General features: G+C 37.7%; 1 protein-coding gene across 5 annotated transcripts in view; it reads left to right on the forward strand.

Moving 5' to 3' along the window:
- Positions 1-5148: 5148 nt before the first annotated feature.
- LOC121855591 (clathrin interactor EPSIN 2-like) overlaps positions 5149-25054 on the forward strand; it is a 36850-nt gene continuing 16944 nt past the window's right edge. For 3 of the 5 annotated variants that reach the window (XM_042350633.1, XM_042350636.1, XM_042350637.1), the window contains exons 1-8: positions 5149-5217; positions 8719-8826; positions 9342-9551; positions 9880-10005; positions 10823-11047; positions 12260-12400; positions 17238-17399; positions 23612-23685. In XM_042350633.1, coding sequence (XP_042206567.1) covers positions 5208-5217; positions 8719-8826; positions 9342-9551; positions 9880-10005; positions 10823-11047; positions 12260-12400; positions 17238-17399; positions 23612-23685 — 1056 coding nt within the window. In that variant the 5' untranslated portion in view covers positions 5149-5207. The remainder of the gene's footprint in view (positions 5218-8718; positions 8827-9341; positions 9552-9879; positions 10006-10822; positions 11048-12259; positions 12401-17237; positions 17400-23611; positions 23686-25054) is intronic. The other 2 variants (XM_042350634.1, XM_042350635.1) reach the window with 2 other exon arrangements.

A 25054-nucleotide genomic window follows, 5' to 3' on the forward strand; every position in this document is an offset into this window, starting at 1 on the left:
GGTATTTGTAGATCTAAAAATAAATGTTGGAGGTATGGCATTAATAGATTGTAATACTTGTAAGAGTTCAGAAATGGTTACTGCTTAGCTACCTCTGAAGAGTTGGGTGTCTGTCGTATGAACGTTAATCATCTCGGGTTATCGTCATCAGTACAGTACAGAGTAGTTATAGATTGAGCTTTTATATTTACAATAATTATTTTTTGATTAATTGAAACTTATAATAAAGTTTAAGAAAACAATAACATATTTTTCAATCTGGAGTTGGGTAAGGTAAAATTTAGCCTACTGGAGACAGCAACAGGGATTCATTAGCTTGCAGAAGACAGCAACTTCACATAAAGGACGCAGGCTGATTTCTTAGGCCATTTTTTTTTCAGACGAAAAGTGTATCTTTTATGCCATAAAATACAGTAATTATCATTTCACCTATTATCAGTCGATTTGGCAGTTGGTCTATCCAGTGTTGGTACAGGAGGACACCAGGGTCCAGAAAACCTGTGATGTTTAGTGAAGTTACACGGGATAACACCCTTCTCACGTGTGTCCGGGCCAAGCAGGAATCGGACCCTTGATATATTAGTGAGAGATACACAAGTTACCGCTGTACAGTACCACCAACACTGATAATTATGCCTAGACACACTATTGTATACTAAATGTCTCTTCTCTCACACTCGCACACAGGTATGTTTTGAACCACCTAAGATGACATTATACTGTATAGTCACAGCTCTGCTCCTGCCAAGCTGTACATAGATTTTAAGAACATAACATTTAACTTTCATATATTTTGTTTTATTATTATTATTGAATTGTACTTTAATTTTAAGAACAAATGTGGTTCTATAATCAATAATTATAGGGTGAGAGTTATGTAGGCGGTTGATTGTCCTGCCTACCAAAGTTGAATTATTAACTAAATATTATTCCTTAGTACAGTATAGAGGTCATACTGATTGATATATAAAATAACATATAAAGATCCTATATCTAATTAATATAGATCAGGGGTTCCCAAACTTTTCTTTCCCACTGCGGACCAGGGTGTATGCTTCAGTGTTTGTGTGGATCTTTAAATGTGTGCTTCCCCTGGTTCATGTGTTTTCCTTGGTTCAGGTGTGTTTTCCCTGGTTCATGTGTTTTCCTTGGTTCAGGTGTGCTTTCCCTGGTTCATGTGTTTTCCTTGGTTCAGGTGTGCTTTCCCTGGTTCATGTGTACTTCTATTTTATTTGTATATTCCTTAGTTCATCGGAAAGGAAGAAATTATACTGTTTGGGCTTTTACCGAGAGAATAATATTGTCTCTTGTGTTTAGATTTCAGGATAAAGTGTTGGAACAGGATAAGAAAAGATGAATTAGGATATGTTTGGCCCTTTGCAGTTTTATAAGATAATATTCTCTAAAAAATGTGGCTGAAATTCTTTGCTATTTGGTTAATTTCAACAGACTTAAATTTTCTCTGTTTTGGGATTTACACATAGATAATGTATGTTATAATTATACAATATGATTAAAGCACATTTTAATTTACCTGTTTCATTTACCATCAATTCCACAAGTATTCACATATAATTTTGAAAAGGGCCTGGGTGTGTATGCTGATAGTGAACTGAACTTCTTGGACCATTGTGAAAAGAAGGTTAATCATGCAACCAAGCGAATAGGTTTTACAAGAAGTTCGATCAGATAAAGCATCTAAATGATCCGTCCCGCATAACGTTCTTCATTAGTGAGGTGCTTCCCTGTCTGGTCCCCGGAATATGCGAGAGACTGTCGATTGATTGAAAATGTCCAAGGAGGGCCATCACACAGGTGCCTGCACAACAGAACCTCAGTTACTCAGAGAGATAAGAACGCCTGTAGTTGCCCAGCTTATACTATAGGTAGGGAAGGGTTGATTTAATTGAAGTCGATACCAAGTGCACCTCATAATGAAGTGTTCATACCTGGAGCTAACAAATTCCTGCCCCACTAAAGGTCACAAGTTCAGAAAATTTTCAGAGTGGAAATTGTAAACTCAAATCTGTTAAGTGTGTTGTGACGGCACTGAGTGTGATCTCAATTAAGATCAGACTTTACCAACACAGCAGAGGTTCAGGTACATTCTGGAGCCGGTGCATGCCCAGTACTTACCAACAGTGTGTAACAGAGACGTGACCGACTGCCCAAGCTGCTATTGAGCCAATCAGGATAAAAGTAAGTAAATACAGTAAACAGAAAGATTGTACGTAGTACCTATTTGGTCTTAGTTTTGCCAACCATTTATTTTACAGTACTTTTATCTTCTTCACTGCTTGTCAGCCTGTATGATAGTTGGTCTGTCAGTTTTCTGTTACTGTTAACAAGTGCTAGATGAGTATGGGCTCTGTTACACACAGCAAATAATTATGGACATGTATAGGCTCTTTATTATACAGTACAGTTGACAATTACTGGTAACTGAACATGTTCGGGCTCAGATACACACTGTTGACAAGTAGTGGACATGTATGGGCTTTCTGTAACACTTTTGACAAGTCCTGTACTGTACAGTATATGTACAGGCTCTGTTACACATTGTTAACAAGTACTGTACAGGTTCTGTAAACTGTTGAAAAATACTGGACTTGTATGGGCTGTTACGCATATTTGACAGGTACTGTACTAGTGCAGTACAGTATTGAATACTGTACTGTATATACAAGCTGTTGAAAGCACTTGAACATGTGCCAGTGAAGTATGATAATTCTGTAAGTCTCCAACTAGATACAGTAATGGTACTACAGTACTACAATCACTAAAACAACAAGTTAAGAAATGGGTTACTGTTGTATTTTCAACCAATATGCCTCTCGAGCCAGTTCCTGGACCCTCTACTGCTAATTAAGGTATCCGGTATTCATTCGAGGTTAGATTAGGTTGGATTTTGAGATGAGCTCAACTTAAGAGCCATATTGGTTGAAAATGCAAACTTACCAGCAAAGCAAGGTAAAGTTCTACTTTAGACAACACAGGAATCTTAGAAATTTTACCTTTGCAATCAATTGTTTAGACAATTCTAAGACACTTATATGACGTTACCCTTGTAAATGACCTGACCTAAACTCCGACATATGTAAGTTGTTTGTGAGGGAAACGTCATACAAGAAAAGTGTCTTAGAAAAGTCTAAACTACTGATTCCCATAACTAAATTCCTAAGATTCCTCGGTTGACCGAAACTAAAATAGTGCCCACAGGAAATCATTAAACATTTTCTAGTGGCAGTACCGTAGTGGTTCCCTCATAAATTACCCCAAATAGTAACAAATAAGAGATTAGCAAATGGCTATTGGAGTAAGTGTTGAAATGATGAATTAAACTGTAATTTAACTTTCACTGCTTATGGATATTTGGACCAAAATTCTGGAACAGGGTGGTAATATCGACAGTATTTACCTAGATTTTGCCAAGGCTTTCGACAGTGTACCCCATGGAAGGATGAAAATTAAACTGGAAAGGTACGGGATTCGGGGAAATGTTCTAGAGTGGATTGGAGATTTTCTCCATGACCGCAAGCAGTGTGTGGTGATTAATGGCACAAAATTATCAAGTGTACCCATCACAAGTGGGGTACTGCAGGGCAGTGTATTGGGCCCATTGTTGTTTGTCTGCTTCATAAATGCCATACCTGACACTGTACATTCCTCCATACCACTGTTTGCGGATGACTCCAAATTACTGTATTTCGGGAAATCAAGAAGCAAACAGACTGTGAAGAGCTGCAGAAGGATCTCTGTGAGGTCCAAGAATGGTCAAAGAAATGGCTGCTGAGATTCAATGTCACGAAGTGTAAGAGGATGCACCTTGGGTGTACCAACGGTAAGGAGGCATATCATATGTCCCAACGGAACGAAGAAACTGCATTAATTGAGACTGAATGTGAGAAGGACCTACTGTAGGCGTGTATGTTGACAATGAGCTGAAGTTCTCGGGCCATTGCGAGAAGGTAAATCAGGCAACTAAATTATTATGTCTTACAAGAAGGTCGTTCAGATATTTAGACGGTCCGTCCCTCATAATGATCTTCAAGAGTGAAGTGCTTCCCCATCTGGAGTACTGTCACCCCATCTGGAGTACTGTCACCCCATCTGGTCCCCGAGATATGCTAGGGACTGTCAGTTGGTTGAAAATGTTCAAAGGAGAGCCACCAGACTGGTGCCTGCACTTCGGCACCTCAACTACCTTGAGAGATTGGAGCGCCTGAACTTGCCTAGCTTATACTACAGACGTGCACTCAGTCGAGTGCCCTTACCTGGAGGTGGTGGACGCTTGCCCCACAAGGGGTCACAGCTCAAGGCTGAAGAAGCCGCAAGCCCAAAAAACTGTGAGGGGTAACTTTTCCGGAGTGAGAGTTGTGAACTCTTGGAACAATCTGCCAGGAAGTGTTGTACTTTTTCTTACTTTTATCCTCTTCACCATTGATCGGCTCGTTAGCCGCTTGGGCGATCGGTCACAGCTCTGGTCTTCCTCCACCAGGCTTGACCAACACTGGAGCAGGTTCATGCCCAGTACCTGTCAACAGTGCCTGACAGAGACGTGACTGATCGCCCAAGCGGCTAACGAGCCGACCAATGGTGAAGAGGATAAAAATAAAGGTAAAATATTAATCAATGACAACTATGCGCTGTTTTTGGGGAAGAAATGAAACCTACGCTGTCTATTATTTCCTTTGTTTTTCCCACAAACAACACAAGGGTGAAAGGTGTTTGGAGCCGTGTTTATATCTCCCGCCACCTGCAGAATAATGTAAACAAACAAAATATATAAACAAGCAGCATACACACCATTACCAGGACAAGCATCCAACTAATAAGGATTTAATTATTCCCATAAGACTAATAGTTACTTTATGATATTCATTGATAAATAACATTAAAATTTGACAATTGTTTTATACCCGAGAGTTTGTTTATAGTAGAGGTGGCTAATGTTTTAAACCTACCACAAACAACTACAAAATTACATATATTTTTACTTAACTCATAAATAAATATCAATACTTAATGAATAAATGTAAATAAATATATTTTTTAAATTAAACTATATTAAGTCTGGATCATATGCCTTGCAAATATAGAATAAGATGAAATTTACTGAGTGGTGTTCGTGGTATAGGAACTAACATTAATAGCTTTTACCACTACACAAGTAGTAGTATTTGTAACAATTACTTTAGATTGTGATAATGTCGGATCGTGAGTATTTTAATGCATTTATTTACCTTTTAAGAGGATCATGAATCAATTGTCATTAATAGAAGTGAAGAAATAACGGTGTGATGAAGTATATACGAGATAATTGTTATATGTAGGGTTGGTTTGCATCATCACAAAACAAAATATTATAAGAACATAAGAAAATAAGGAGTCTGCAATAGGCCGGTTGGCCTGTGCCTGGCAGCTCCTGTCGAGAGTTACTGCCACTCTCTATCATCCATGAATCTATCTAGCCTCCTTTTGAAACTTTCCAGAGTTCCCGCACTTACTACAAAGTTGCTAAGCTTGTTCCACTCGTCCACCACCCTATTTGTGAACCAGTTTCTTCCTATCTCCCTCCTAAACCTAAACTTATCCAACTTAAATCCGTTGCTCCGAGTCCTATCCTGCTCGGATATTATAAGAACTTTATCTATATCCCCTTTATTGATTCCTTTCACCCACTTAAATACTTCTATCATATCTCCCCGCACTCTTCGTCTTTCTAGGGAATGCAAGTTAAGTTTCTTTAACATATCCTGATATGGAAGGTTTCTAAGTCCCGGAATCATTTTTGTCATTCTTCGCTGCACCGACTCTAGTGAATTTATATCCATTCTATAATAGGGGCACCAGAACTGAACAGCATAATCGAGGTGCGGCCTGACTAGCGCAAGATATAGTTGCAATAAGACCTCTGCACTCTTGTTACTTACACTTCTAGATATAAAACCCAATACTCTGTTTGCCTTATTTCGAACATTAACGCACTGTTTTCTAGGCCGTAGGTCCGGGCTTACAAGTACCCCTAGGTCTCTTTCACAAGTCGACTTCTCTAGGTTGATGTTGTTCAGGCTGTATACATTATAAGTATTTGTTCTTCCAATATTAAGTACGCTGCACTTGCTGGTGTTGAATTTCATTTGCCATTTTTCAGACCACCCCTGCAGTTTATTTAGATCCTCCTGTAATGCATTTGCATCCTGCCCTGAATTAATTTGCCGCCCTATTTTGGTGTCATCCGCAAACTTGCTTATGTCACTGCTGATCCCAGTATCTAAATCGTTTATGTAGATTATGAACAAGAGTGGGCCTAGTACTGACCCCTGGGGAACCTCACTGGTTACACGGCCCCACTCAGATTTAACACCATCTACGCTGACCCTCTGTGTTCTATCGGTGAGCCATGATTTTATCCAATTTAAAACTTTCCCCTCGATACCATGAGCCTTAATTTTTCTCAGAAGCCTCTGATGCGGTACTCTGTCAAATGCTTTGCTAAAGTCTAAGTAAATAACATCGTAATTTTCGTCATTATCTACTACCTCGAAGACTTTCCTAAAAAACGTTAGCAGATTTGTTAGACAAGATTTTCCCTTTGTAAACCCATGTTGAGAGTCGTAGATTAATTTGCTTTTCTCTAGATGCGATCGGATGCTATCTGCTATAATTGATTCAAGAAATTTCCCCACTACTGACGTCAAACTGATCGGCCGGTAATTTGACGCTGATGCTCTGTCTCCCTTTTTAAATATGGGTACTACATTCGCCTGTTTCCACAACTCTGGCACAACTCCAGTGTCTAATGATTTTGTAAATAAGTTTACGAGGGGTCCGCTAATCTGTTCCCTACACTCTTTTAAGACTCGAGGAAAAATTTCATCCGGCCCTGGGGATTTTGTGTTCTTTAGTTTATTTATCTTCTTAAGAACATCCTCTTTTCTGATGGTGATATTCTTTAATTTCTCTTCTTCCTTTCCCTTAAATATCAGTTCCACCTCCGGAATTTCATCGCAAATTTCTTCTGTGAAAACTGATAAGAAGTAGCTGTTCAATGCTTTGCTCATGTCTTCACTGCCATTTATCAATTCTCCCCTCCCTGACTTTAAAGGCCCAACTTTGTCCTTGACCTTTGTCCTATATACCTGGAAAAATCCCTTGGGATTCGCCTTGGATTCTCTTGCTATTTTGATTTCATAGTCTCTCTTTGCTTTCCTTACATTTTTCTTAACATTCCTAGATAGTTCATTATACCTGTTTCTGAGCTGCTCCTCCCCTCCCTTTAATTTCTTATATATTCCTTTCTTTATTCCTATGTCATGTTTAAGTTTTCTGGTCATCCACCTTGGCTCATTCTTATTTGACCTAATTTTTCTGTATGGTATATTTTGTTCTTGTGCTTTATGTAGTATACTGGTGAATATATTATAGTCATGATCAATTGTTGTGTCATCTATGACCTCACCACTTCCTACTGGGAACTGACGTGACTGTTCCCAGGTGACTCACCTAGGTACCTTCTTAACCCCTGATAATCCGCCAACCGAAAGTTTGGGACTCTGACCATATTGTCATTATTTTTCGTTTCCCAATTTAGGGTGAACCTGATTTCTCTGTGATCACTGTTACCTAGTTCTTCCCCTACTGTGATATCTCTGATAATATTTTCTTTATTTGTTAATACTAGGTCTAATATATTGTCACCTCTAGTAGGTTCTGTAATTAGTTGTTTCAAAAAATTGTCCTGTACTGCGTCTAGGAAGTCTTCAGATTCATAGTCGCCTACAATGTTGTCTTCTTGGGTAACTACACTCACTGGTCATATCCCACGGAACTATAATATGTACTCCACTCACTGGGCATCACCAACGAGGGGAAATATTGTAGTGTGTGTGAAGTCTTTGAACCATAAATGTCTTATTAAATATCCACTCACCGAACTCACCGAAGACACCAGTGACTGTACAGTGTCCTTGTTTACTGTTGCATTATCTTTATACATTGTATATCATCTAAGGTGGAGTTAGAGGAGATTGAGGTGCCAAAGAGATTAGCTTTATCAGGGGGAAAGTTGGCTATAGAGTTATCAGGTAGGAAGAGAGGAGGAAAAGAGGGAGTGCAGAAGTTATTACAGATGTTTTTGGTTAAGGACCAGAAGGATTTACTGTACTAGAAGAAGAATTAGTCAGGACAGCGGTCTTTCTTTCTTATAAAGTTCCGCTTGGCCCAACGAAGAATAACCTTTGTACTAAATTGAGGAAGTTTCTCCAATGGAAGGTGAAGGCTTTTTTACCTTGAGAAAAGATGACACAAAGTGCACAAAAAATACAATTTGCAAAATAAAACTAAATGTTGTTTCCATTGTGGGATCCATACAGTATTGTACTATACAGTACTGTGTATTCATTCAGAATGAGACTTGGTACTGTACTGAAGACATGTTCTTATCACCTTAGGATAATAGTTACAGCAAAGAGTTTAAGGACATTTACAGTATCCCTGTACCTTTTTATTTATAGTTCAGGGATTTTCTGGATTCTGTGATGAGTGTGTCTGTAATGTTTGTACAGTTTATAGAACTATATCAAATTGAAGCTGTTATTTTTGTACTGTTAATTTCAATGGTGTAGTAAGTGTCTAGTCCCTGATGATTACCGTGTGTTTTGTGTGGATGGAGAAGATGTAGTTGTACAGTAGCTAAAGCAGTTCCTCTCATTGTAGTAACACAGCTGCTCCTCCAGCGTGGCATTGGGGCCATTCTGTCCAGCATGGGGGGCGGTAAACTGAAGGGCGGCCAAGCTGCTGAGCTGAAGAAGACGCCTCCTAAGGGTGAGACTCATGTTTGTGTTGGTGATATTAATGTTTAGATATACTGTATAATAAACTAACCTTGGTGTAAAAATAACTTAATTTCATAGTTTTATTTAACAAATTCTACTGTACATTATATAAAGAACTTAATACCTGTAGTTTAGTACAGGAATAATTATGTATAGAGTGTGGCAGATGAGGGAATGCAGTACTGTACTGTACTGTACATTGTACTGTACTGTACTTCCTTTAAGGCAGTGTGTGTGTGTGTATCACTTGTTGTGTAGTACTGTAGTAATACAGTACTGTACTGTACAGTGTACTGTACTGTACTGTACTTACTTTAAGACAGTGTGTGTGTCACTTGTTGCAGTAATAAGTCCTCCATTATTATTAATGCTGGTATTGTTATTATTATTTTGTGGTGGGAATGTGTTCTAAGTCAGTAATTATATTGTTAACATGAACGCACACATCTTAGTGAGCAGCCACACAGTATAATGTATCAGCTAATGTGCCGTAAAACTTGACAGTGAATGCGGCCAAGCCCAAGCCAGCGCCGCAAGAAAGGCAGGGGTTTGATGTGAGTTCCACGGCAGAGTTTACTGGCTGGGGGGACCTTAAGCCCGAGCCGCCGGCCAGCGTCGACGCCGACGACAAGAAAAACGCGACTGAACCAACTAAGGTTAAAGAGGAATTAAAAGAAGAAAAGGACAATGTTGCTGGAGAAAAAAATAAATATTGTACAGTATAATTTATTTTTCTTCAATCTTGGAAACATTCACTGATTGTTGATGTCATGTACAATGTTGCTCTGGCAGTCAATCGCTCTCTTTATTATCTCACACATAATAAGTCTTCTGGGTTTTAATTTTTGATTATACAAAACTGCATTACTTTTAATGATGTATTTAAGGCAGAAACATACATGATGCAGGAGGCATACTATCTTAGGCTCTTGAGCTTCATATAGTTTTGTTTTGACTTTATTACTCATGTACAGTACTGTACTGTATGTCAGTTAATCATTACAGGTATTAATTGTAATACAGTAATTATTTTTTCTTCTAGATAATCAACAAGCAGCGCCCCTCCATCGTGGTGTAGGAACTCTGCTCTCAAACTTGGGCAGCTTAAAGAATCTCAATGGTGGCAACAAACAACAACAACCACAACAACAACAACAACCTAATAAAAGTAAGACTCAGTTGTTTTCCCATGTTTTATTTAATTACCTGAGTCAGGTACAGTGTTATAAAGGTTCCTCTACAGTGATATCAAGGTGAGTCCTTGTTAGAGTGGTGGTGTGTCCTTGTTGGAGTGGTGGTGTGTCCTTGTTGGAGTGGTGGTGTGTCCTTGTTGGAGTGGTGGTGTGTTTTTGTAACAGTTTGAGGAAATGATTGTTTAAGTATCAATTTTTTTCCATGGAGAATATTTTGATTACATCTCAACTGATCTGTTTCATATTTGTAACAGTGTGTGTGTGTTGTGTAATGGTCAGCATGCTTGCCTTGCAAGCGTGCGGACCCGGGTTCGGTCCCCAGGCAGGGTGAAACTATGGGCAAGTTTCTTTACGCCACTTGCCTCTGTCTACCCAGCAGTAATTGGGGACCTGGGTGTTAATCGATTTGCGGATCGTGTTCCGGAGTAATGGTTAGAAAGTGCAGTTGGTGAGTTGTCCTGTCTTCTTGGACTATTCCTTGACACTGGGTCATGCAGCTCATTAACTTAGGGTGTGGTTGTTATGTTGGCGACAGCTTCTACACCTCAAACAAATTCACGCCTAGGTGGCTCTTGGGCAGGCCATCCTTGTTACATGAGAGGCAACCATTATTATATTTGTGTGTGTGTCTGTGTGTGTGTGTGTGTGTGGACATATTTCTGTGAATGATTATTTACATGCACATATTCCTGACATACAGTATTCATGTGAGTGGAATGATACATTCTAACATACATAATATTTATAGCAAATATTGCACCATGTTTAAACTAATGTACATTTAATGTTCAGTCAACAGGAACAACAGACAAATACAAAAGGAAGTCATGGGATTTGACCTAAATCTTGGATCAGAATTCTCCGGTTGGGGAGACATTTCTGAGAATAGGGGTGCCAACATGCCTCCTGGGGCAACGGGTGCCAACATGCCTCTCGGGGCAACGGGTGCCAACATGGAACCTGTCAAACTACACCCAATGATGAACCAGCGAAGGAACAACTATAATAGAGAAAATGGTACGTTTTGTTTATTGTTTTATTCATATAAGTGTGTGTGTGTCAATCTTTGAAGGTGATTGAGTAAGTGTCACAAGAGACTTAAGAGTGAGGCGAGTGAAGGAAACAATCAGATATACTTTATGTTTACTTCTCGTATAGTGTGGCCATAGGCAGGTGCAGGGGAAAGGGTGGTGGCAGGATAGTGTGGCCACAAGGAGGTACAGGGGATAGGTTGGTGGCAGGATAGTGTGGCCATAGGCAGGTGCAGGGGATAGGGTGGTGGCAGGATAGTGTGGCCACAAGGAGGTACATGGGATAGGTTGGTGGCAGGATAGTGTGGCCATAGGCAGGTGCAGGGGATAGGGTGGTGGCAGGATAGTGTGGCCACAAGGAGGTACAGGGGATAGGTTGGTGGCAGGATAGTGTGTGGCCATAGGCAGGTGCAGGATAGGGTGGCCAAGGAGGTACAGGGGATAGGTTGGTGGCAGGATAGTGTGGTCATAGGCAGGTGCAGGGGATAGGGTGGTGGCAGGATAGTGTGGCCACAAGGAGGTACAGGGATAGGTTGGTGGCAGGATAGTGTGGCCAAGCAGGTGCAGGGGATAGGTTGGTGGCAGGATAGTGTGGAGGTACAGGATTGGTGGCAGGATAGTGTGGCCATAGGCAGGTGCAGGGGATAGGGTGGTGGCAGGATAGTGTGGCCACAAGGAGGTACAGGGGATAGGGTGGTGGCAGGATAGTGTGGCCATAAGCAGGTACAGGGGATAGGTTGGTGGCAGGATAGTGTGCCCATAAGCAGGTACAGGGGATAGGGTGGTGGCAGGATAGTGTGGCCATAAGGAGGTACAGGGGATAGGTTGGTGGCAGGATAGTGTGGCCATAAGCAGGTACAGAGGATGGGTTAACAGGTAAGTATCCTCCTGTGAAAGAGAGAGTTTGATACATTTTACAGTTTCAGTTTGTCATGTCATTTATTAAATTTGTTATGAAACTCATTACTACTGTATATCATTAAATGGTAATTATCATTATTAAACTTGACTTAAAAGTCTCCACATTTACCTTTAAGGAGAACCTGAAGCTGTGGAACATTGTGATCATGATTGACAGCACTAAAAGGCAGTGTAATGTGGCGGCAGTTGTTAGAACGGCCGGTGATAAATTATTATGTGGTGTTTGGTGCGTTAAAGTGGTCTCGTAGAACTATCAATATATCACTGATGCTCACAGCTAATACGGGCAAAGGACCACAACAAAGAAATCGTGGGTTTCAACAGAATTCGTTGATGGGAGAATACCCGGTCCCAGGGATGGCTGCTAACAACACTCCTTGGGGCACACAACCACCAAGAGATGGCAGCACTGACAGAGGTGATATATGTACAGTATAGTAGTTGTTTATATGTTTGTGAATGTGTGCAGGAGTAGACACACACACACACACACACACACACACACTTATAATAATCCTTATTGGACTACAGTAGTATACAGTACTGTATTACAATATATGAATACAGTACACAACTATACTGAGTTGGACACATTTTCATAATGTATTTATTAAGCTGAATCATCTGTCACAAATAATATAAATATTCAGAAGACAATACAGTATTTGGTAATGCTGTAATGGATTACTTTATTTTGTGTTTTCCAGTGAACAAACTTCCCAGTTTAATAAGAAAATTGTGGTTAACATTATTGAAGTATTGTGTACAACTCACTGTTAATTGTTTAATGTACTGGTGTGATACATATAAGTACAGTGCATGTTTCATGTGTAAATATACCATTATTTTATGTACCTCTGTGTACAGTATTTCAATGATTATAATGTAGTATGGTAAAGAAACATAACACACAATAATCAAGGTTCTTACTGGAAGGTTTAAATTATCTTCAAGACATTTATTAAAATGGAAGAATATTATTTTATACTGTACTGTACCAGTTATTGATATGTACAGTAATTCATTAAGAATATCCCTGCCTTTAGTCAGTTGTAGGGGGCCAATTGTACTCCAGCAGCTAGTCTACTGTACATTCAGTACTGTACTGTACAAACTTATGGGTAATAACCAAATCAACCAAGCTGTTGCTGTCTGTTCCTTGTAAGCTAAAATATTCTTCACAGCCCAGTTGATCAGGAATACTCTTCTGGTTTGTTCTTGAAATCATTCACTGATCTTACCAGGATGTTTCTTATTCTTGATGGCAACACTTCCAGAGCCTCAAACCATAGCTGCTGACCTTCTGTAGTGACCACAGTACATCTGTAAGATGTAGCAAAGGTGTAGAGAGTGGAATCAGTCATGTCCCAGAAAGACTGCACTATATATAGGCTTGGGATCAATGAAAATGGAGTTTAATAACTTAGAGGGGGGTGGAGGAGGTTGATGCTTAATGGGATTTGAATTTCCACTGTCACTCAACCAAACTAAATTTTACAGAAAATGGTTTTACATTGTATTTGTGTATATTGCTATGTGATCAAAAATAGAGCTGTGAAGGAGAGTGCAGAACAAAAATGATGAAATACTGTATTACATAATGGAGTGTGACTCGCTAAACAGCTTTTAATGATAAAAAAATTTTAAATCAGAACTTTTTAACCATAAGGAATGTAAATAAACTTATAAGAATATTTTAACATTTACCACAAGAAGAGAAGATGGTTGTTTGAGATGGGTGATGGAGGAGGCGAGGGTTCATAACCTTGCCACGCATTGTAATTAAAACCAATTAAGTTGATACTGTACAGACGTCTGATACATATGGAAGATAAACAAAAACTGGGAGGTGGGGCATACCGCCTTCTATGATGCTGCACCGAGGTGACCGCATAACTATTTATTCCTACTCAAGTAACATAGTTTCATTTACTCAATGGTGTTGTATCCAAATCACATCTGCATTATAGAAAATGTGTTCTTAATACATTCATCACATTATTGCAGAACCAAATCTCACTTTGAAAACACTCGTTATGGGAGAACTTATTGTTCACTACTAAGTAGCACCTCAAGTGTCATATGTCCTGGATGTTATTTCAGTAGCAATTGTCAATGGGTCAATTTGTTTCCTTAAAAGACTCACATATATTAAGAAGCGTCATTCAAATTGTGCCATTCAGGGTGTGTCATTAAAGATGTTCTATTTGGGGAGTGTTATTTAAGATGTGTCATTCAGAGAGTGTTATCAAGATGTGTCTTTTAGATAGAATTATTCAAGGTGTGTCATTCAGGGTGTCACTTAACCAGTATAAACTAACATGTGCGACCTGTGGTGTAATGGTCAGCATGCTCGCCTCGCAAGCGAGCGGACCCTAGCTCGATCCCCGGGCAGGGTGAAACTATGGGTAAGTTTCTTTACGCCATTTGCCTCTGTCTACCCAGCAGTAATTGGGGTCCTGGATGTTAATCAGTTTGCAGATTGTATTAAGGGGTAATGGTTAGCCAGTGCAGTTGGCAAGTTGTCTGGTCTTTACGGACTATTCCTTGACACTGGGTCATGCAGCTCATTAACTCAGGGTGGTTGTTGTGTTGGTGACAGCTTCTACACCTTAAACAAATTTACGCCTAAGTGGCCCTTGGGCCGGCCATCCTCGTTACACCATTATTATTATTATAAACTGACACTGAAAGTTAAGGTTCCTCAAGTCCTGTGTATTCACTACTTGCAATCTGATCAGTCATTTCTGGCTTGAGTGGTTAAGATGAGAGGATCAGTGGTCACACTTTGTACTCAATATGTTCTATCAAAAGAAAATATGAATGGTGGTTGAGTTAGTAAGACTCTTAATGTGAAATGAGAAATGGAGAAAGGGAGTCTTCATTATGTTATAACCTGTTGCCATCCTTCAAGTAAAAGAAGCTATATTTTAAGTTGATATCTTGACTTTTAATGATATCAACTGAAAGACAAGTTTGTTGTTGATCACCTACCTTATTATAATAGAAAAGTGGCTGTATTCTGCTGCTACTTCATGTTGGTGTGGTGTTGACAGTTAACTGCTCTATAGCCATAATGCTTCCTCCCTCAGAGTGGCAGTGAAGGGGATTGTGGCAAAGTTGAAAAACAAGATAACAAGACAGTGTGTGTGGGGTTTTTTAAAGCTTAGTAAAAGTTGGGACTGTCAATGGAGGGCTGGTCACACCCCTCTCTAGAGGAGGTCTGGTTACACCCCTACCTAGAGGGGGTGTAGTCACACCTTATAGAGGAAACTGTTGTGACAAACCATAAAATTGTTACTTTAGTATAACTGCTAAATGTTTCTGGCAGAATCAGTGTTCATATCTTGCTAATATGGAATTTTAATAATCAATTTTCATTTCATCTAACAGTTCATTATAGTTTCAAACCCCCAAATATGACAATTTATGGGATGTTTCTTCGGTGCCTTTATTTAGCTGCAGCTTGATGTAACAAAAATTGTTTTTTGTGTATGTCAAATCTACAGTAGAAGAAAGAAAATTTACAGCATTTTGTTGTCAGGTATTGGGAAATTTGCTCTTCTGTGGTATTCCTACAAAGAATATATAAATATAAACTGGTTTGGACTCTTAGCATAATTTAACATTACAGGACTACTATACCTACAGTACTCTATGTATGTTGTGCACTGCAGGTAAGATGGACACACCGGCTAAAATCCTCTTTTCCTCTTTATCAGATTCTCAATATTTCCACTGGACAGTCTTGTATTTATGACACCTTACTGGTTTTATGTCCAAGATTTGTGTCATACAGGTCTTTCCTACAGGTAATTTAGTTTCATAAGTATCAGCAATGGGATTTACTCTGATACACGATGCTCCAAGACTTGTGCATTACTCTCCAAAAGTCATGTACTGTATTAGTATTGGTGAGTTATAAATGCTGTATTTTAGAGTAAGAGCCAATTTCCCACTCCTCTATTGCTGGATATTGAACTGTTTCATCACCAGTGTCAAAAACTACATTGGCAGCTTCTCCACTCTTGGTCAATACAGATTCTGGAGGTTTTAGTGTTTCTGATCCTAATATTACTGCAAATCTTCACACATTTGCTCAGCCTTCAGTCCTCTCAGCACCTACAGATGATGAGAGTTGTCTTGGTACTTAATATCTGGGAGGTGTTTGGTCCAGTTGTGTTAATGATGACTCACCATATTGTCTTATTCTTAAAACTTAAACCTTTCCTTCCACTTGAAAATTCAAATAAATGTACCTGGCATTAAAACAATGCTTCTCACCCAGCCCATTCTTGTCTCTTTTTATCATCATCATCATTATATAAATGTAAGGCACAGAATTAACTTCTTAGTTTCAACAGCTCTTCTCACATAAACCATTTGGCTATTGAGGAGTTGATTAAACAAGATATCTCTCTCAAATGTACATCAGGTCATCATCTCTCTACAGTAAGCCATGACTTCATATTATCATCTCTAAAGGTTAAGGCAGAGGACAGGGCAAAACTCTGACATAAGTTTATCTTCTTACAGAACTTTTTAGCCCATCCAGTTGTCTCTTACAGTTTGCAGGAACTATCAATGATCTGTTTGTAAGGGGTCCTGCTGCTGTAAGGAAAGGCTGGGATGTCATGTTGAAGCACCCTTGGGACCAAAGTACCTTAATGTGATCAATGAGATGAAGTGATAGGCCATGAGAGTGAGAGAAAGTTTTACGTAATGAAGAATTTGAGTTGTGGGTCTGGCCTTAAAGCTCAGTCCCTCAGTGGTAAATCCTCCTGACTTGGTGCTTCTGTCTCACCTCATATAGTTGGCAGTGATGAAAGTGTTATTAAATGAGGGTTACACATGATAATAATTTTTCTCACTCACACTCTTGAAGCCTTTTCTCACATGGTGCTGGCTGGCCAAATGGATCACTTCTCTTTGAATGTAATTGTCATAAATTTTGGTCACATCATATACTGTATTACCATAAACACAGGCTTGGGTTTACATCAGCATTTGTGTGTTTCTGATGACTTGTTGTACAACTATTTTCACAACATTACACCCAAAAGAGTATTTAGATAAAGGCTTTGTCCGAGACCAGTGCTTTGACAAACACAAAACCTAAAGAAAATCGCTCACCAGAAATACTTTAACCTGCTGACAGATGTGAAGTTGGTTTTTAATATCCATTTTCTGCCCACACAACCATTACCTTCCTTGGTATTATACAGTGTTAGGGAATATAAGAAAAAGACCTTCAGCAGGATTTAAGCGTGACGCACCTGAAGGACTTGACCGGGAGAACAAGAGGCACAGGCAAGATGGAGATTTTAACGTTAAAGAAATGACTAAGTGGAGCGACACTTTGGAGTACAATGATGATGAAGAGAGTGTGTACATTGCTGATGAAAATAGGAGATTAGGTGAGTTATATTAGTATATGTTATTTATAATGTCTTAAAAAATATTTTTTCCCGGTTGATCTTGTTATGGTAAATGCCTTCTATAGCTACATATACAAACACTGAATAAGTCGTTAACCCTATCGCACACGCAAAAAGTTTTTAAGTTTCCTTGACCACGACAAAAGTCATATGGGACCACTCACGTGATGTCTGGTTATCTTCGTCTGTGGCCAATTTATCCCACAAGAATTGTTTTGTTTTTTTCATTATTTATACATCATTGGCTTTGCTATTGTTTTGGCTACAACGTATGCAGAAAAAAAGATGATAATATTTTTTCACTCTGAATAAAGAAAAAAAATGTGTTTCCAGCATCACATCTCTGATATTTTCTCACAAACCTACCAAGGTATTATATAGTTATAGAAGCAGAATTTTATGAGCTTTCCAACAGTGGCTTTGGAATTTTGATACAGCTAATTGTGGGGAGGGTGGAAGAGGAAATAAAAAGAGACAAATGCGACACACCAGCACAGCCGATGGGAGGAACTGTTGGTCAGCGGAACTCCTCCGATCCTTTGGTACTTTCTGGGAGCTTCCCAGGCAAGATCCTGCAATCATATGTGACACAAAAAATTTGGCACATTTATCTTGATTTTCTTTGGGTGGAGGCATATTTTTTAAAGTTCAATGACACAATTCGCATCACTGATGCAAAAAGTGCTACCCAATGATTTGGTGCAATTTGCGTTATAATATGCGAGAGGGTTAATTCATTCTCCTTCTTAGTGTTTGCAGATAGTGTATTAACAGCTGGCCAGCCTTATACTTGTGTGCCTTTTTCAGTTGTTCAATGATTCTCATATTAGACTTTTCTTTCTCTGGGAGTCACATGTTTGTCTGTGTAGAATCATTAATAGAATACAAACAAGTGCAGTGCACATAATATCCATGAGGACCTGTCTTATGAGGAGGACAATCCTTATTGGTGAGTTTAGCTGAGGTTCACATTTACAGTACAACACTGTACAGTATATTAGGAAGATAATCCTTATTGATGAGTTTAGCTGAGGTTCACATTTACAGTACAACACTGTACAGTATATTAGGAAGATAATCCTTATTGGTGAGTTTAGCTGAGGTTCACATTTACAGTACAACACTGTACAGTATATTAGGAAGATAATCCTTATTGGTGAGTTTAGCTGAGGTTCACATTTATAGTACAACACTGTACAGTATATTAGGAAGATAATCCTTATTGATGAGTTTAGTTGAGGTTCACATTTACAGTACAACACTGTACAGTATATTAGGAAGATAATCCTTATTGGTGAGTTTAGTTGAGGTTCACATTTATAGTACAACACTGTACAGTATATTAGGAAGATAATCCTTATTGATGAGTTTAGTTGAGGTTCACATTTACAGTACAACACTGTACAGTATATTAGGAAGATAATCCTTATTGATGAGTTTAGTTGAGGTTCACATTTACAGTACAACACTGTACAGTATATTAGGAAGATAATCCTTATTGATGAGTTTAGTTGAGGTTCACATTTACAGTACAACACTGTACAGTATATTAGGAAGATAATCCTTATTGATGAGTTTAGTTGAGGTTCACATTTACAGTACAACACTGTACAGTATATTAGGAAGATAATCCTTATTGGTGAGTTTAGTTGAGGTTCACATTTACAGTACAACACTGTACAGTATATTAGGAAGATAATCCTTATTGATGAGTTTAGTTGAGGTTCACATTTACAGTACAACACTGTACAGTATATTAGGAAGATAATCCTTATTGATGAGTTTAGTTGAGGTTCACATTTACAGTACAACACTGTACAGTATATTAGGAAGATAATCCTTATTGATGAGTTTAGTTGAGGTTCACATTTACAGTACAACACTGTACAGTATATTAGGAAGATAATCCTTATTGATGAGTTTAGTTGAGGTTCACATTTACAGTACAACACTGTACAGTATATTAGGAAGATAATCCTTATTGATGAGTTTAGTTGAGGTTCACATTTATAGTACAACACTGTACAGTATATTAGGAAGATAATCCTTATTGATGAGTTTAGTTGAGGTTCACATTTATAGTACAACACTGTACAGTATATTAGGAAGATAATCCTTATTGGTGAGTTTAGTTGAGGTTCACATTTATAGTACAACACTGTACAGTATATTAGGAAGATAATCCTTATTGATGAGTTTAGTTGAGGTTCACATTTACAGTACAACACTCAGTATATTAGGAAGATAATCCTTATTGATTTGAGGTTCAGTACAACACTGTACAGTATATTAGGAAGATAATCCTTATTGATGAGTTTAGTTGAGGTTCACATTTACAGTACAACACTGTACAGTATATTAGGAAGATAATCCTTATTGATGAGTTTAGTTGAGGTTCACATTTACAGTACAACACTGTACAGTATATTAGGAAGATAATCCTTATTGATGAGTTTAGTTGAGGTTCACATTTACAGTACAACACTGTACAGTATATTAGGAAGATAATCCTTATTGATGAGTTTAGTTGAGGTTCACATTTATAGTACAACACTGTACAGTATATTAGGAAGATAATCCTTATTGATGAGTTTAGTTGAGGTTCACATTTACAGTACAACACTGTACAGTATATTAGGAAGATAATCCTTATTGATGAGTTTAGTTGAGGTTCACATTTACAGTACAACACTGTACAGTATATTAGGAAGATAATCCTTATTGATGAGTTTAGTTGAGGTTCACATTTACAGTACAACACTGTACAGTATATTAGGAAGATAATCCTTATTGATGAGTTTAGTTGAGGTTCACATTTATAGTACAACACTGTACAGTATATTAGGAAGATAATCCTTATTGATGAGTTTAGTTGAGGTTCACATTTATAGTACAACACTGTACAGTATATTAGGAAGATAATCCTTATTGATGAGTTTAGTTGAGGTTCACATTTACAGTACAACACTGTACAGTATATTAGGAAGATAATCCTTATTGATGAGTTTAGTTGAGGTTCACATTTACAGTACAACACTGTACAGTATATTAGGAAGATAATCCTTATTGGTGAGTTTAGTTGAGGTTCACATTTATAGTACAACACTGTACAGTATATTAGGAAGATAATCCTTATTGGTGAGTTTAGTTGAGGTTCACATTTATAGTACAACACTGTACAGTATATTAGGAAGATAATCCTTATTGATGAGTTTAGCTGAGGTTCACATTTACAGTACAACACTGTACAGTATATTAGGAAGATAATCCTTATTGATGAGTTTAGTTGAGGTTCACATTTATAGTACAACACTGTACAGTATATTAGGAAGATAATCCTTATTGATGAGTTTAGTTGAGGTTCACATTTATAGTACAACACTGTACAGTATATTAGGAAGATAATCCTTATTGATGAGTTTAGCTGAGGTTCACATTTACAGTACAACACTGTACAGTATATTAGGAAGATAATCCTTATTGATGAGTTTAGTTGAGGTTCACATTTACAGTACAACACTGTACAGTATATTAGGAAGATAATCCTTATTGATGAGTTTAGCTGAGGTTCACATTTATAGTACAACACTGTACAGTATATTAGGAAGATAATCCTTATTGATGAGTTTAGCTGAGGTTCACATTTACAGTACAACACTGTACAGTATATTAGGAAGATAATCCTTATTGATGAGTTTAGTTGAGGTTCACATTTACAGTACAACACTGTACAGTATATTAGGAAGATAATCCTTATTGATGAGTTTAGCTGAGGTTCACATTTACAGTACAACACTGTACAGTATATTAGGAAGATAATCCTTATTGATGAGTTTAGCTGAGGTTCACATTTATAGTACAACACTGTACAGTATATTAGGAAGATAATCCTTATTGATGAGTTTAGCTGAGGTTCACATTTACAGTACAACACTGTACAGTATATTAGGAAGATAATCCTTATTGATGAGTTTAGTTGGGGTTCCACATTTACAGTACAACACTGTACAGTATATTAGGAAGATAATCCTTATTGATGAGTTTAGCTGAGGTTCACATTTATAGTACAACACTGTACAGTATATTAGGAAGATAATCCTTATTGATGAGTTTAGCTGAGGTTCACATTTACAGTACAACACTGTACAGTATATTAGGAAGATAATCCTTATTGATGAGTTTAGCTGAGGTTCACATTTATAGTACAACACTGTACAGTATATTAGGAAGATAATCCTTATTGATGAGTTTAGCTGAGGTTCACATTTACAGTACAACACTGTACAGTATATTAGGAAGATAATCCTTATTGATGAGTTTAGTTGAGGTTCACATTTACAGTACAACACTGTACAGTATATTAGGAAGATAATCCTTATTGATGAGTTTAGTTGAGGTTCACATTTATAGTACAACACTGTACAGTATATTAGGAAGATAATCCTTATTGATGAGTTTAGCTGAGGTTCACATTTATAGTACAACACTGTACAGTATATTAGGAAGATAATCCTTATTGATGAGTTTAGCTGAGGTTCACATTTACAGTACAACACTGTACAGTATATTAGGAAGATAATCCTTATTGATGAGTTTAGCTGAGGTTCACATTTATAGTACAACACTGTACAGTATATTAGGAAGATAATCCTTATTGATGAGTTTAGCTGAGGTTCACATTTACAGTACAACACTGTACAGTATATTAGGAAGATAATCCTTATTGATGAGTTTAGCTGAGGTTCACATTTATAGTACAACACTGTACAGTATATTAGGAAGATAATCCTTATTGATGAGTTTAGTTGAGGTTCACATTTACAGTACAACACTGTACAGTATATTAGGAAGATAATCCTTATTGATGAGTTTAGCTGAGGTTCACATTTATAGTACAACACTGTACAGTATATTAGGAAGATAATCCTTATTGATGAGTTTAGTTGAGGTTCACATTTACAGTACAACACTGTACAGTATATTAGGAAGATAATCCTTATTGATGAGTTTAGCTGAGGTTCACATTTATAGTACAACACTGTACAGTATATTAGGAAGATAATCCTTATTGATGAGTTTAGCTGAGGTTCACATTTACAGTACAACACTGTACAGTATATTAGGAAGATAATCCTTATTGATGAGTTTAGCTGAGGTTCACATTTATAGTACAACACTGTACAGTATATTAGGAAGATAATCCTTATTGATGAGTTTAGTTGAGGTTCACATTTACAGTACAACACTGTACAGTATATTAGGAAGATAATCCTTATTGATGAGTTTAGTTGAGGTTCACATTTACAGTACAACACTGTACAGTATATTAGGAAGATAATCCTTATTGATGAGTTTAGCTGAGGTTCACATTTACAGTACAACACTGTACAGTATATTAGGAAGATAATCCTTATTGATGAGTTTAGCTGAGGTTCACATTTACAGTACAACACTGTACAGTATATTAGGAAGATAATCCTTATTGATGAGTTTAGCTGAGGTTCACATTTACAGTACAACACTGTACAGTATATTAGGAAGATAATCCTTATTGATGAGTTTAGTTGAGGTTCACATTTACAGTACAACACTGTACAGTATATTAGGAAGATAATCCTTATTGATGAGTTTAGTTGAGGTTCACATTTACAGTACAACACTGTACAGTATATTAGGAAGATAATCCTTATTGATGAGTTTAGTTGAGGTTCACATTTACAGTACAACACTGTACAGTATACAGCTCATCCCCAACATACGATGGGGTTAGAGACCCAAATCCAGGTCGTAAGTCGAAAATGCTTAAATAACACATAGAAAATCTAAAATGGGTGTCTCTTTTTCTTCTCAGCACCACAAAACTCTCACTTTTAATCTTTCCAGCCATTTTAAAGTAAATTACAAACGAAAATTTTGTCTGTGTACTGACGTTGAGACTCGAAAATACGTAATTTGACATAATTTTGGTGCGACTGAGGCAGGTCGTAAGTGCGGGTGGTCATAAGTGCGGGTGGTCATAAGTCGAGTAGGTCGTAAGTCGGGGAGTAGCTGTATTAGGAAGGTAATCCTTATTGATGAGTTTAGCTGAGGTTCACATTTACAAGTACAATATATTGACACAAAAAAAATGACTAGAATCAACACATTTACCGTAGGTGGTCGTTATTTCTTACAAACTTATTCTTTTCAAGCCGAAGAATACGGTTCTTTCGTGACGGTAAAAATCCTCAAAGACCAGGGAGGAAAGATGGGATACTATTGTGAGGTAAGACCATCGTTGCATGAAGCAGATCATTTTGTAGTACAGTACTGTACAGTACAGTCAGTGTCCAGGCAAAGATCAATGTTTTACTCTTGGTGCAATAAATGTGATGGAAAGTGAAAAGAATGAAAGTTGCCACAAGACACTTGGAGATGAATACAAGTTATGATACAAGATTACTTTGAGAATTGAGTCTTTGTAGAATAGTGTTGTGTTATAGCAAGTGGAAATGGATTATCTGAGAGTTGACAATGGAGATGAGAGAAGAGTTTAAAAGTTAGGGAAAGAGGTGTAGTTCTTTGCAGTGAAAATGTTGTGGTGAAAGTGACCAGTAATGAATGTTGAAACTACATGTAATGAATAGGACAGTGGGTGACAATGGATGAAAACAGGACAATGAAGAAAAGCCTATATGAATATGGTTAGAGAGAATAAAAAAGGAGAGCAAGAACATAAAGAAAGGAGAGGGAGGCAGTGTGTGTCACCCTGGAGGAGTGCCAGGATGGTACACACACACACACGGAGGAGGTTTATCAGCATGATGGTTCGTGGAAATTTTATTAAAAAAAAAATATTAGAAATAATGCTTTAAATAAAGTTTAAGATTGTTATCACTGTTTAGTGCTAAGATGAATTGAATACTTGTAATAGGGGATAAAGACAGTGTGGCAACTCACCTGTAATAAAGGCTGCTCTCTCTTCCTTTTGTCTCTTACTTTAGTTTTGATCAATTAGCTTTCTCTCTCTTTCATTTGTGTTACTTCCGGTTGCATGGAGGGTTTTTTTCAGTGTTAACCTTTTTTTTTTCTTTTTTAATATATACAGGTATCCGTTTTTAGCACTAATTTACTTTACGTAAATTCAATTTGGCGATAAAAAAATTTGACATCCTTTCTCACTTTACATTAGGTCAAAATTTGGTTTAGCAATAACTTAACTCACTGGGATGGAGAAAAAACTGGGGATGAGATGGCCTGTGAGATTGTGTGTTGCCATTGTTACATGTAATGAAACTGTAAAAGTCATGGAAAAAATCACTACAATACTGTATTGTGGCTTAGAAATAAAGAAAATATAATATATAACTGAAATAAGAAAAATTAAAAGCATGGGTGTTTATGTGCGTGAATTGAACGTACGTGTGGAGGCAATGAGCTGTAACTCGCCACCCAGCTGTGCTCCCTCTCTCCTGATGTGGCATCACGGCATGCACTCTCACACACACACTGTATGTTCCTTTACCTTTCTCTAATGAAGGCTTTTGTTAAACCACCAATATCAATGTCTGTAATAAGTCATTTCTGTCCAATGTATATTTTCAGCCTTCGGGCTGCAGAACCTTTTCAATAAACCTTTAATTATTATTACTGTA

This window comes from Homarus americanus, unplaced genomic scaffold (genome assembly GCF_018991925.1).
Source record: "Homarus americanus isolate GMGI-L3 unplaced genomic scaffold, GMGI_Hamer_2.0 scaffold48406, whole genome shotgun sequence".
Taxonomy (NCBI): Eukaryota; Metazoa; Arthropoda; class Malacostraca; order Decapoda; family Nephropidae; genus Homarus; species Homarus americanus.